The sequence below is a fragment of the Vigna unguiculata genome, chromosome 3, assembly GCF_004118075.2.
Source record: "Vigna unguiculata cultivar IT97K-499-35 chromosome 3, ASM411807v1, whole genome shotgun sequence".
Lineage (NCBI taxonomy): Eukaryota > Viridiplantae > Streptophyta > Magnoliopsida > Fabales > Fabaceae > Vigna > Vigna unguiculata.
In genome coordinates, this window is record NC_040281.1 from 57,171,821 (window position 1) to 57,185,550 (window position 13,730).

Genomic DNA, 13,730 nt, shown 5'->3' on the forward strand with positions numbered 1-13,730 from the left:
AGGATTGTGATCAATTTTTTAAGAAATTGGATGGATATCCAATCACTTATAAGAGTGGAAACCCAAGTTTTGAATTTTGATTTTTTTTATAGCAAGAAGCCTTGATGAAAGAGTTTGTGATAGTTGAAATATTATAACTGAACAATTTTACTATATAACATGGGGTTATTGATTCCATTGTTTGTTTTAGGGTCCAAAACACTGAGTTGTCAAGTTATACATTCAAAAATCAAGTAGGAGGGCAAATATTTTATTTTTTTAGCACTAATTTATATTTAATATAATAAAATTAACATATTTTTCAAAATACTTTATGTTATGCTGTCTTTTTAAGCAATAAAAAAAGGAATTAATGTTATACAACAAAATCAAAATGTTGAACAAAGATAATCACAAGGCATTTAAGGAATGAAGTGAAAGATCAAAAGTTTCGACTCGAGTAGAGATGACAAATAAATTCATCTTCGTGGGCCTTATCCGAATCTGTCTCTGTTTTGATAGAGAATTCTCACATCGACTGAGTATGAGTATGAAAAATTCCTGACTATTTCAATTGGGTATGAGGATGTACATATCCCGTCATAATACCCGTCCCCGTCATATTTCTAACCTCATTTAAATTATTAAAATATTCACAATTAATTAAGTAACCCTATATATATATATATATATATATATATATATATATATACTTTTTATTTTTTATTTCTTCTAATTATTTGATTTGTCATGAAACTAATTCACATTTCCAATATATTTTTTTCATCTTATCATAACCTTTATGTAATTATGTTAAAATGATATATGTCAATTATTTTTTTTATGTCTCACATTTAAATATTTCTATTATTTTTTAATATTTTTATTTATTATATATTTTCCTTTTACGTGAGAATGTTTAATACTCTCAATTTAAGTGTTTAATAACATAAACCTTTTATTTACTAGGTAATATAAAAAAAATATTATTTACTTATTATTATTCATTTTTATTTCATTTGAAGAACTCTTTTATTTCGCTAAAACAATTTTCGTTATTTCTAAACCATTGAGAATATATGTTGATATTTGAAAAGTTTGCTTAGATCTCTAAGGTATTTTTCATCTTATCATATCCTTAATTATACATTTATTTTTCTTTGTGCGATTTCTTTCGCTAGTCTCTCAAATTGTTTCTAAGACACACATTTATTAATTTTTTAATATTTTTATTTGTTGTTTATTTTCATCATGTATAATACAATTTCAATATATTTTATCTAATTATTTTTTATTTTCTAACTCATTATCAATCATACTGTAATTTTTTTCACTATAATTGTATAAATAACTTTTATTTACTACAATATAAAAAATCAATGTAATTGCCATGAATATTTTTTATCACCATCCAACATGTATTGGAGTTCAAAAGATACAAGATTTATGTCAAAAATTTTATTATTATATTTATTATTTGTTCTTTACGTCATTTCGATCAAGTGATGTATTATAACTTTTATTAATTTATAAAAAAAGAGACTCATTAGATTTAAAAATTGAAGTAAACAAACATTTAAAATATATTTCAATTTTAATATTTGTTTTTCTTTTATATTTTTTTAAAAATATTTTAAAATTTTATCAACTAGGTTTCATTAATGTTTACAAATTTAATAAATGTTTTGGTTCTCATGAAATTTTATTTGCTATTCTAATCTAAAACGTAAACAATTATAATTTATTTCAAAGTATTTTATATCGAAGAAACAATTATCCTTCTAATATTGAATATTTGATAATATTATGTTTCTTTTACCGTAATTTTTTATTATTTTATAAAAATTAATTAAAATTAAAATTAAAGTAAGAAGATGGGTACATGTATGGATACGAGATTATACCCATTACCTAGTGGGGATGAGGATAAGACAAAAATTTGATACTCGTTAGATTTCGGTAGGAGGATGATAATGAAATTTTTTCTACGGGATGAGTATGTAATAGCAAAACTCGTCTTCGTCCCGTTGTCATCCCTAGACTTCGGTTTCTCTAATGAGTTTTTTGGTGATGTCCTCTGAGCATTAAAAACGTACTACTTTGGTACTTTAAAAATATTTTTAATATATTTTAAAAATTTAAAATAAATGGTCATTCGTATATTTTGAAGACACAGTAAATATACGTGTTTGTGTATAACTTCAACACTCCAAGTGTCTAAATTAATCGTTTGATATATTTCAATACAGTGGAAGAAAGAACTTAATAAGGATTTTACACATAGGATATAAGTTAGGTGGTTAAAAACAAATGATCATTTCTCCTCCCAAATACTTAAGGAGCTTAATAGGATTTGTATGTACTAATATATGTCCAAATATTTATTTTATGGAAGTCAATAATGAAATTCAAATGGTTAGTATGTACATAATCCATATAGTTAATATGGACTAAACTAATTAGGTAAAATTTTGTTATAGTATTTATAGGTTTATGAAGTCTTTTATTTTTCTTCTTCTTTATGCCTTTTTTTGCTTAATCCGGTATATATGCTAATTTTTACTAATTTCTGAATTTATATGTTATTTTGAGGTATTTGGTTTTGCATGGAGCAGATCAACAAAACCTTAATTTAGCCAAATTTTATGAGTGTAAAAATATAAGATAAAGATATGCAATTACTGTGTTATAGAGTCTGACCAATTCGCACTATTAATTACTTAGAAATCAACTGAGACATCTCTTACTGTTTTACATAAATAGAAAATGTTTTACATAAAAGCAGGGAAATTTTTCCCTTTCATTTTATGTTGTACATGGAATATAGGTGAAAAATAATTCATTTGCTGAATGAAGGCATTGTGACCTACCTGTGATTCAATGAATTCAATTACTCGATGTTGAAAGACCAATAAAATCGTCCCTGTAAGATACAAAATGATAGCAGAAACACGAAGTGACAGGCTCAAGTTTCAGTTCACACTTCCCCTCTCATTTATGCACAGCATCCATGAATTTAGAGCTGCATTAATGGCAATAGTTTCAGTTCACTCTTCCCCTTTCATTTTATCATTAACGCTGTTACAGAGGAAGAAGAGAAAAAGAATGCTACAAAGAAAACAAATGCAAAATAAAATGATGATTTTGAAAATTTGGAAGTTGCGAGATGAAATTGTGAAGGTGCAGAAAGTAAAAACCTATGAATGCATGTAATTTTGAAGCAATTTCCTTTACCTTGTGTTGAGATTTTCCAATCGTTGGTATCGAGGCCTGCAGCCCAAAAGAAATATCCACCAAGATAAAGAGATTGAGCAAACCCAACCTTAGCCGCAACCGTTACCGGGTCATCGTACCCGACCCAATTACTACCACTGTAAGAATAAACCGACGCCGTTTTCTTGTCATACACCACATTCGCACCCGTTTCGTTATTAAATTCCAACACCTGAAACAACGCCATCGCACCATCAATCCCGGTACCCGCCCCAACAGCCGGAGCTCCGATTCCATGAACACTCGGGTCAAGTAACTGCCATGTCCTCCCATAAAGCGGCAAACCCATCACCACCTTCTTCGGAACAACCCCGCTCCGGATCCAGGACCGTAACCCGTAGGACACACTGGCATTACTTTTCGGGTCAAAGAGCCCAGCAGGAGGCCCAGTGCGGTTACTCCACGGCCCATTAAGATCGTAACTCATGACATTGATCCAATCTAAATTATCGTTAATGGAACGCACCGGGTATCGCAACGACGTCGTGGTGGAAAGAAAGAAATCGACGGAGAAGTACACGGCGGCGGTGAGGAGGAGCGGTTTCCGGGCAGAGGCGGAGGCCTCGGAGGCGATGGCGGCGCGCCACTCTTTGAAGAGCTGGCCGAGGTCCTTCATTTCGTTCGCGGTGCGGGGAAACTCCCAATCAAGGTCAACCCCGTGGAAGCCGAATGCGCGCGCAACGGCGATGGTGGAGTTGATGAAGGCGGCGCGCGCGGCGGCGTTGGATGCAATGGCGGCAAAGAGGTCGGGGTTGGAGTTGGCGCCGCCGATGGATATGAGAGTGGCGACGGAGGGGCGGAGAGCGGCGGTGAAGGTGGCGAGGGTTGCGGCGGTGGAGTCTGGAACGTCGAGTTGGTAAGTGGCGTTGTTGGGTGCAAGGAAAGCATAGTAAACGTGAGTGAAGAGTGATGTGTTTATGGCTGAAGGAGGGAAAAGCGGTTGTTGAAGCCAGTATATAGCTTTGATGTCAGACGTGGAACTCGTAACGGTTATGACAAAGAAAATTGATAAAAACAGAAATCGTAACATGTTGGGAAATGCCATGAAGAAACTTTGGTTATTGAAATTTTTGAAGAATAGAGACTATGCAATTTGGTTATTGATTCCTTAGGTTTTATGCATATTTATAATTGGTAATGCAAGTTGGTCTAAGAAAGTGTGAGGATCTTAAAGAAAAGATTGTGAGCATAGCCGTCCATGGTTGGAGAGAATGTTAATGGATTCTCTTGCCGTCGAAACAAGTATAAGAACGTGTTTCTGCACTCAGTGTTTCAACAATGTCAACTCAATTTTATTTTCTAACTCACATGATTAAAACTCAGCAATGTCATAAACCTTTGTCAACACTTACTCAAATTAATGTACGGCAAAAAGTACTAATAAAATATGTAATAATGCTCATTCCCATATAAATTGTTTCAACTGCCCAGCGTCCTTTGTAATAGCAGAGAAGGTGAATATAAATATTTTAGAATTGTTATATTTGACTTTTAGGGGAGCCCTAAATAAAATTAATCATACAATACATGATATGGTACATACATGTAACCTAGAGTATAAAATTAAAAGATTTTCCTTCAAGAAAAAAAACATTTCTTCCTTAGCTGGCTTACATGTGAAATAAGGTAAACCACTTGTACAAAATATCTATTTTTAATTTATGAAAAATTTAAATAAATAAGGCACTATATGAGAAATATCAAAACAAAGGGTAACTACAAATCTTCACCACAAATTTTGGAGTGCCACATAATATGTTCAAAATTTATATATTTTATTATTGACAATACAACAAAAATAAATATATATTTTAATATAATTATAATTCCAAAAAATTGTATATAACGATTCTTTTTCTCTTAAATTATTTGAATCCATCAATAATTAAATCAAAACTAAAGTTTAAAATTATTTCTTTTTTAATATAAATAATCATATTGTCTGCATGAAATTATCTCCCATTTCATTTTGAAATCATATTTTGATAAATTTACAAAAAATATAATTCAGATTAAGTAAAATGTATTTCTTATTATTGTAAAAAAATTGACGTAATTCAAATATGATCGATGAACTCTTCAAATTTAAATAACTAAGAACACCAACGATAAATAATAAAATTGAACTTTAAATCTAGTTTTCTCTTGAATAGAATATTAGTAACTTTAAGTAAAAAAATCATTATAAATATTTTCATATTTGGTTATATTTTAAATTTAATAGTTATTTGAGTTTTGTTATTGAAAAAATAATTTTTTATTAACAATTTTATAACAATAAAAATATCTTATTATATTGTAATAAGCATTGTATATTAAAATAATAAAACTATTATTACATATTATGTATTAAAAAAATATTTAATTATATATTATATATAAAAGAAAAATAAAAGTATATAATGAATATTGTGAAAACAATTAGGGGCAAAGGTCCCCTTGGACCATAACTAAGGTCCGCCACTGTGGGCTGGATTTAAAAATTAAAATTTTTGTTTATTATAAACGAAAACGAGTTGAGCTCACTTAACCCACAAGTTATATGGGTTCGAGCAATTTTGAACTCAGTTAAACTGAAATCAACTTATTTTTTATCTTTGAACTAGACAAAGAATCTCTGATTTCATTATATTTATTTCTATTTTATGATATCTATGACATCCTAGAAATTTTAATATCCGACAAATGTCATAGTTGTTTCATCCTACAAATAATATTTGAAAATGATTGATTTTTTATTTTTATTTTTTTATGGATTAGTGAGTCAACCCACTTAATTCACCAACCTATGGTTGGTTGAATCGGTTAGTAAAATTTCTAGGTTAAAATGAGTTGAGTTGGTCTCACTCAATTTTAACCCAACTCGTGGTGAGCCAACCCTTCTGAATCAGGTTGATTCACTTTGAGACCCACTAGACGACATTATGTGACACCTGTATGCATACATACATGCATGCATTGATTAATCATAAAGACCTACACGTAACCTTCTACTACTAGAAATTTTCATATTACATGGGATTTTTCTTGCAAATTTGTTAAAAATTTTTGCAAGAAAAGACTTTTTTCTACCATTTTTTCTAAGAATTTTAATTGGCAGGTAATTCCTTTGTGGATAATAATTTCTTACAAAATTATAAAATTTGCAAGTATTTCCTACAAAATTTGTTGCGAAAAGTGTTTTACACAAAATATTTTGCAAGAAAATTGGTAGCAATTTCTTGTAAATTTTTTTTCTCAACAAAATTTGTAAGTATTTTCTACGAACAAATTTTCAAAACAAAATTGACAAGAAATATGAGTTTTTTTAGTAGTGTTCATTCTCCATTATAAATGGAGATACTACATAGGAGCGTTGATTAATCTTTGTTGGACCCAAAAACCAACACAATTACTTTTTGTTTCTTTTGTACATTCTTTTATTATTATTTTTTGGGAAAAACAAACATTTTGAAAAACCACATCTTTTTTAGAATTTAATTAAAGGGATTGTCTTAGGACGAACGTTGTGAGGATGTTAATACCTTCCCCACATGTAACCAACTCCCTACCTAAAATATGGTTTTTTGCAGACCTTGTCTTATCTTGTTGATTTTTCCGTAGTGTTCTAGAATAAACTATGATGGTGACTCCAAACTCAATTTTTCAAATTTTATTTTTGATTATTCACCGTGTCGCGATTTTGGTTGCGACAATATCTTTTATCTGTTATATGTTGTCTTTTATCTTTTATCTCTTATGTCTTATCTCTCTTATATCTTGTTAGTTACCATTTATCACTTATCACATATAACTTATCATTTATCACTTATCACTTATAACTTATCTCTCTTCTCTCTTGTTAGTTACCATTTATCACTTATCACATATAAATTATCATTTATCACTTATCACTTACTACTTATCACATATCAATTATCACTTATTACTTATCACTTATTACCTATAACTTATCACTCATCGCTTATCACTTATCACTTATCACTTATAGTTTATCGCTTATCGTTTATTGTTTATCGCTTATCGCTTATCGCTTATTACTTATCACTTATCCCTTATCACTTATAACTTATAACTTATCACTTATCACTTACCACTTATCACTTATCGTTTATCACTTACCACTTATCATTTGTCACTTATCACTTATCACTTATCACTCAACACTTAGCACTTATCACTTATCACATAACACTTATCACATATCCCTTATCCCATAGCACTTATTGCTTATCGCTTATCACTTATCACTTGTCACTTGCTTCTTATCTGTTATCTCTTACACTTATCACTTAACCTTGTGGGGTCCCTTAAAACCAAAAAAATATTTTTGTTCTTTCTTATCTCTTATCTTTTATCTCGTATGTTTTATCTCTTATCTCTTATATCGTATATCTTATCTCTTACATCTTATATGTCATCTCTTGTCTCTTGTCTCTTGTCTCTTATCTCTTATCTTTTATCTCTTATTTATTGTTTCTTAACTCTTATCTATTATTTCTTATCTCTTAATCTTTTATATCTTTTATCTCTTTTTTCGTATCTCTTATCTCTTATCTCATATCTATCAACACCCAATTTCGTCCAGGTGAAAAAAAAGAAATAAAAAATAAAGAATGTTTTTTAGTTAATGATGAATAGCAAACCGTGAAATAAAATTTTCTCCAAAGATTTTCAAATTTTAATTTTAGTAGAAAAAAGACAAAAATGAGAGAGACGAAAAAAGAAAAAAAAAAGGAAAAAAAATATATCTTATCTTCTTACCTCTTATATCTCATTTCTGATCTTTTATCTTTTATCTTTTATCTCATATTTGTCAACACCAACATCCAATTTTGTCTAGGTGAATAATAAAGAAATAAAAATTAAAAAAATGTTTTTTAGTTAATGCTAAATAAAAAACGATGAAAAAAAAATTTCTTCAAAGATTTTCAATTTTTAATTTTAGCACAAAAAAGACAAAAAAGAGAGAAGAAAAAAAAAGGAAAAAAAAAAAGGAAGAGCTCAATTTGTTTTTAATTATCACACCCCTTCTCATGAGTCTAACAACCCAAGATATTTTCACTCTTATTTTTTTATTTTCAACATTTTGTTCATGAAATAGTGATATGATTCTAATACTTAGAAGCAACATCTCTTATAATGATTAGAATCAATATTACTGATGATGATAATTATTGTGTCTTGATTTGCTATGATTTGATTCTCGTAATATGTTGCTATCATGACCAATTCATTCTTTTTATTGTTCATTATAAATAAGAATAAGATTACATTATTACAATGCAATGTATGAATATAAATACTCAGCATGTCATATGAGAAGGGATAAAAAGAATAATTCCTACACACATACGTAATTCTTCCACATTCCCACTCACACATATACATGTCATTTTTATCTCTCTTATGAAAAAATAAAACCATGTTGAAGGAGGTAGTAAAAAAGAAAAAAAGAGAGGAGAAAAGGTAGTTGTAATGTAAAGAAAAGGAAAGTGAGATTGATAGAGAAAAAGAGGAATTCAAGAGTTTTCAAGGTACTCCTATTTTTGTTTTTCTTTTGATTTGTGAATTCTCAATTTTTATTATATTTTTTTAATAGTTTACATGTGTTTTTTTTTCACATAAATTTGGCATTTACTGTTAAGGACATTATTTTTTAATATTTACAAATATTTTGCTCTAAAAATCATAAAAAAAATATTTTTTCTTATTTCTTTTAGTGTGGGTCTAAACGTCACGTGACACCCATTATCATGTTTTTCATACATATATATATATATATATATATATATATATATATATATATATATATATATATATAATATAAAATAATTTTTTTGTTTATTTTTTGTGTCTTTTCGACCATTCGTTTCATATGACACTTATTTTTAAATAATTTAAAATACTAAAAAAATAAAAAGGTTTTCAATATAATAAAAAAATAAAAATCAAATATTTTCTCAAATATGTTTTTCATAAAGAACTACAAGTAACATTCATTCTCCATTATAAATGGAGATACTACATAGTAACGAAGATTAATTTTTATCGGCTCCAAAAAATCAAAAAATTCTTTTTGTTTTTTTTGTATACTCTTTTATTTCTTATCTTTTATCTTTTGTCCTCTTTTGCGTCTTATATATTCTCTCATGTTAATTACCATTTCTCACTTATCTCATACCAATTTTCAGTTATCACAAGTTATGAATCTGACTAACAAGTACATATGAACAGTGCCATTTTTTTTTTTTTAATTTGACACTTTAATGAAGTGTCTGAGCAGAGGGAATTATCTTACACCTATTCTGTTCTTAGTTTATAAACACTAAACTTTATAAGTAATTCTAAATCTTCTTTCCCTGTGTCAAAATAAGAAAGTTAATGGAATTTGATTCTACATACACGTGACCACGAGCTCCATGGAAGACAAGTGCCAAGTTCTTTTTATGAAAAATATATTAATGGAAATCGTTTTCTAGAGGATATGAACTACTGGTATGAGTTAATTATGTTTTAAAATATAATTTATAATGAAAAACATTGTTTTTAAATACCACTGCTTGTATTATTACTTCCTAATAGTGACCTTTGTTCAACACTTCCTAATACTCAAATTTGTTCACTAGGGGCAATCCATTACCAGAGAAATGGGATGATGATTTTCCAATTATAAAACCACTAACACTTTGATTGTTAGTGAAGGAGCTATATTTTGCTTTTGGGTTCATATATCTCACTAAAATCACTTACAAGTCGTATATAGGTAATTCTAAAAAATGTCATCACTATAAATTTTTGACTTTAGAATTAGTGATGAAACCTGGTTGGGTTATAAACCATAGATAAGTTCCATGCTTTGAGGAACAAAGTCGAATAAACATGACTTGTTTCGTAAGAAGTAGAATGTCCTGCTCCATCATCTTGGTGCCAGTTGAGAAATTGTAACATCATTGATTGAATAAAAGTTGATTCCGCTGTGAGATCTTTCTTCCTCATCTCCACGTTTCTGAACTGAAAAAGCAGGAACTTTGGGAGTACCAATAACTGCACTTTCATTCTTCAACAGTGAATCAACTTCCAACATGGAAGGTCTATCCACAGAGTTTTCCTGAACACACAGTAGAGCTACCTGCATGCATCTCATGATTTTACAAGGAGATGATGTATCATCCAATGAAGGGTCAACAAACTCTACACCTCTTCCTTCCCTCCACAGTTCATATGCCTGAATTAATAGTTATTTCAACCTCAACCAAACCATAAAGTAAATAGAATAGTCAGAAAAAAAAAAAGAGATAACTTACATATTCCAAGAGGGTTATATTTTCATGCAGGCCATAATAACATGAAGTCCTCTTTCCACTTATGATTTGTAAGAGAAGAACTCCAAAACTGTAAACATCGTACTTCGTTGAGTATATGCCTTTTCTCACGTACTCAGGAGGTACGTATCCACTGCAAAGACAACATGAAGTGATTAGAGAGATAAAAGGAACAACCATAACACATGACCATTGCTAATTCACTTACTATGTTCCAACTATCCTTTCTGTGTTTGCTTCGAGGTCATATTTTCTGAAAATTCTAGCCATGCCAAAATCCGATATCTTCGGATTCATATTGTCATCTAGTAAAACGTTACTAGCTTTAAGATCTCGGTGAATTATAGTAAAATTTGAGTACTCTTGGAGATAAAGAAGGCCTTGAGTAACGCCTTCAATGATATTGACACGTTTATTCCAGTCTAAGAGAATTGATTTCGTTGGATCTGCATCAAGTTCAACCCTGAATTATTAGTCACATAAATGTGTAGCTGAACAAAACAGGACATTCCGGAATTATTGCTAATTTGAAGTTTAATTGAACTTAGCAATAGTAGGTTAAGAAGAAGCTTAGAAGAAATGTAACAACTTAAATGAGGGACAAGTGATGTAGCAACTGACCAAAGAGGAAATTATCTAAGCTTTTGTTTTGCAAGTATTCATAGATCAGAATCTTCTCGTTCTTTTTTGTGCAGTATCCCAGAAGTCTAACTAAATTCACATGTTGTAGTCTTGCTGTAAGTGTGATTTCGTTCTTGAATTCTTCAGGGCCTTGATTTGAGGTTTCTGAGAGTCTTTTCACAGCTATTTCCTGACCCTTCCGTAATTTGCCCTGACAGAATCAAGTCGTAATTACCAATTTTATGTGAACGAAAAACACTGTTATCTATCCCTAAATTTACTGTATCAGATTTGTCATTACAGCTAAAAGTAGTGTTGCCTAACCAGAGACCGAATTGTATGAATAAATTAATACCTACAAAAAGCATGTAAAGAATACATCATCACTATCTTACCACAGAAATAATGGCGCTAGCTTTCAGTTCAGATATTTTAATTGCACGAAGCATATTTCATTAACAGATTAGTTTCCAAATCATACCTTGTACACTGTGCCAAATCCACCCTCTCCAAGCCTATTGTCTTTTGAGAAGTTACTCGTTGCCGCTTTAATAGTGAGATAACTGAATACTGTCAAATCAGAACCGTTTGCATCGATATCCTTTTCTGCTTCTGGTAAATATCTCAGTTTATACAATAGATTGGTAACACTGGCTACAGCCCCTGCCAAAAAGGTAGTACATAAATTATAGGAAAGATGTATATGTTCCAGTCTCTATATAGATAACTCAATTTTTTCCTCCTCATTACATCCTTACCTCTGTTGTAGTAGCAAAATACTATTCCCAACAGGAGGACCAAAGTTAGAACAGCAAGCAGAACAATTATCAGCACTCTCCTCTTGTGATGATCTTTAATTTCTTCATCTACAACTTGAGCTGAAGGATTATTTTGTAAAGTGATGCATATGATGCATAACAATATACTTACATAAACATAGTCCACATCAACCAATTGTGCTGTAACTCACCTGCACCTATTGAAAGTTCCCAATTTTCGTCATTGCCTACTTGGAACACGTTGTAACCAAGTAACCCATTTTCCCTTGCATAAAAAACTTTGGCCCTGATGACCTCCACATCATCAAAATTAACCCAAGTGGTGGACGCAACAGTGAACTGGTTCACCACAAAACTTGCATTGTAGCGTGAAACAACTCCATTTCCAAAGCTTTTGATGTAACTCTTTATGAACTTGTAGCCCATGGAACCATCCATTGTAATGGCAGGTCCCGAAGCTGGTGTTCCCACGCCACCGTTTGCTGCAGGAGTCACAAGTTTCCACGCATATCCATGATAAGGCAACCCAATTAACAGCTTCTTAGAAGAAAACCCCCTCCTCCTCCACTCTCTGATGCCGGAATCAGTGTTATCCCAATCAGATGAACCATACAAAGCCGCATGAAAAGCCGTGGCACTGGCCATCTTAGGGAGATAGTAATCATAAGCCACAAAGTGCACCCAGTCCAAATTCTCCTGCATCGAATCAAAGGGGTAACTCAAGGAATCCGAAGCTTTAAGGTAGTAACCTGCCATCACCAACAACAGCTCTGGCTTGGTAGAGTTTCTTGCCTCAGAAGTTATTGCAGCACGCCATTCCTTCAAAAGGGTTCCGAAATTGGCAACCTCGGAACTTGGCCTCGCCCCAGTAAGGTCTATGCCATGAAAGCCATAGAACCTCGCTGTTCTGATGGAAGAATCAATGAAGAGCTTCCTGTGAGAAGATTCATTTAGCATTGAGGTGAACACCGAAGAGTCCTCCCTGCCACCCCAGATGGATAAAAGCGTTGAAACAGATGGGTTTTGCAGCTTCACCGTTTTGGTGAAGGTGGAGAACTTCTGCTCCTCCGAAGAGTTGATGAAGATGTTGTAATTGGTGGGGTTTATGAAGGCAAAAGCACATAAAAGGTGAGTGAAAAGCGTGGCTTTGATGTCCGAAGCAGAAATTTCATTGCCGGAATAGTAATACCCGGCTTTCACCCAGGAAGGGTTATCTGCAAAGGAATGAGATTTGAAAGAGAATAAGGTGAGAAAGAAAGTGCAGAAAACGATGAGATTAGAAGGCATCTTAATGATGATGAGAATTGAGAAGTGTTGAAGAAAATATTGATTTATTAGGTTGCCATGTGCTGACACTAGCACCGCTCTCTTTTCTTCATTTTTTGTTGAAAATTAGGAATAAATACTGATCTCACCATCATCATCATCACCATTTCCAACAACAGTACTGTTAATAACCAACTTTTTTACATTGGAGAAAACCAGAGGACTCCATTGTTGCGTAAAAAGAACAAAAATTGATGGTTCTAGAATGCACTATAATCAGTTACAATACAAGTGCAGAGTCGATGCGTGTGGAAGAGGTGCAGCTACTTATTTTGTAACCCTTTAAATTCAAAGAAGACCAGAAAACAATGTCATTTTCTCTTATTCTTTTTATTTTTTCTCTGCTTCCACCACTGTTCACAAAATTCTCCGTTGAATCCATCTCCATCACATCAATGTGGGTATCTAATCACTACTACACTGTGTT

The 13,730-nt window shown here is 31.4% G+C and overlaps 2 protein-coding genes across 4 annotated transcripts; both read right to left on the minus strand.

The window, feature by feature from the left end:
• Nucleotides 1-2,711: 2,711 nt before the first annotated feature.
• LOC114179195 (nod factor hydrolase protein 1-like) lies at nt 2,712-4,480 on the minus strand. Its single transcript, XM_028065439.1, has 2 exons — nt 3,214-4,480; nt 2,712-3,001 (listed from the first exon to the last, which is right to left on the minus strand). The coding sequence occupies exons 1-2, from the start codon at nt 4,295-4,297 to the stop codon at nt 2,952-2,954; spliced, it is 1,134 nt and encodes a 377-aa protein (XP_027921240.1). The 5' UTR covers nt 4,298-4,480; the 3' UTR covers nt 2,712-2,951.
• Nucleotides 4,481-9,891: 5,411 nt separating this feature from the next.
• Nucleotides 9,892-13,382, minus strand: LOC114175227 (cysteine-rich receptor-like protein kinase 10). 3 transcript variants are annotated; one of them, XM_028059994.1, is made up of 7 exons: nt 12,169-13,382; nt 11,957-12,076; nt 11,680-11,861; nt 11,199-11,409; nt 10,786-11,023; nt 10,560-10,710; nt 9,892-10,384 (listed from the first exon to the last, which is right to left on the minus strand). In XM_028059994.1, the coding sequence occupies exons 1-7, from the start codon at nt 13,262-13,264 to the stop codon at nt 10,172-10,174; spliced, it is 2,211 nt and encodes a 736-aa protein (XP_027915795.1). In that variant the 5' UTR covers nt 13,265-13,382; the 3' UTR covers nt 9,892-10,171. The 3 variants fall into 3 exon arrangements, with proteins under 3 accessions (XP_027915795.1, XP_027915794.1, XP_027915793.1); XM_028059993.1 differs by having other exon boundaries at nt 9,892-10,480; nt 11,957-12,064; nt 12,169-13,380; XM_028059992.1 differs by having other exon boundaries at nt 9,892-10,480; nt 12,169-13,380.
• Between the last annotated feature and the right edge of the window lie 348 nt (nt 13,383-13,730).

What these genes read in the sequence shown, in the direction of transcription:
- LOC114179195 (XM_028065439.1), bottom strand. Translation starts at nt 4,297, where the DNA reads ATGGCATTTCCCAACATGTTACGATTTCTGTTTTTATCAATTTTCTTT. An exon ending in TTGGAAAATCTCAACACAAG is followed by an intron (nt 3,002 to 3,213) that starts GTAAAGGAAATT and finishes CCATTAATGCAG; the next exon opens with CTCTAAATTCATGGATGCTG.
- LOC114175227 (XM_028059992.1), bottom strand. Translation starts at nt 13,264, where the DNA reads ATGCCTTCTAATCTCATCGTTTTCTGCACTTTCTTTCTCACCTTATTC. An exon ending in GATTTGGCACAGTGTACAAG is followed by an intron (nt 11,410 to 11,679) that starts GTATGATTTGGA and finishes TGATTCTGTCAG; the next exon opens with GGCAAATTACGGAAGGGTCA. An exon ending in GAAAGGATAGTTGGAACATA is followed by an intron (nt 10,711 to 10,785) that starts GTAAGTGAATTA and finishes TTGTCTTTGCAG; the next exon opens with TGGATACGTACCTCCTGAGT.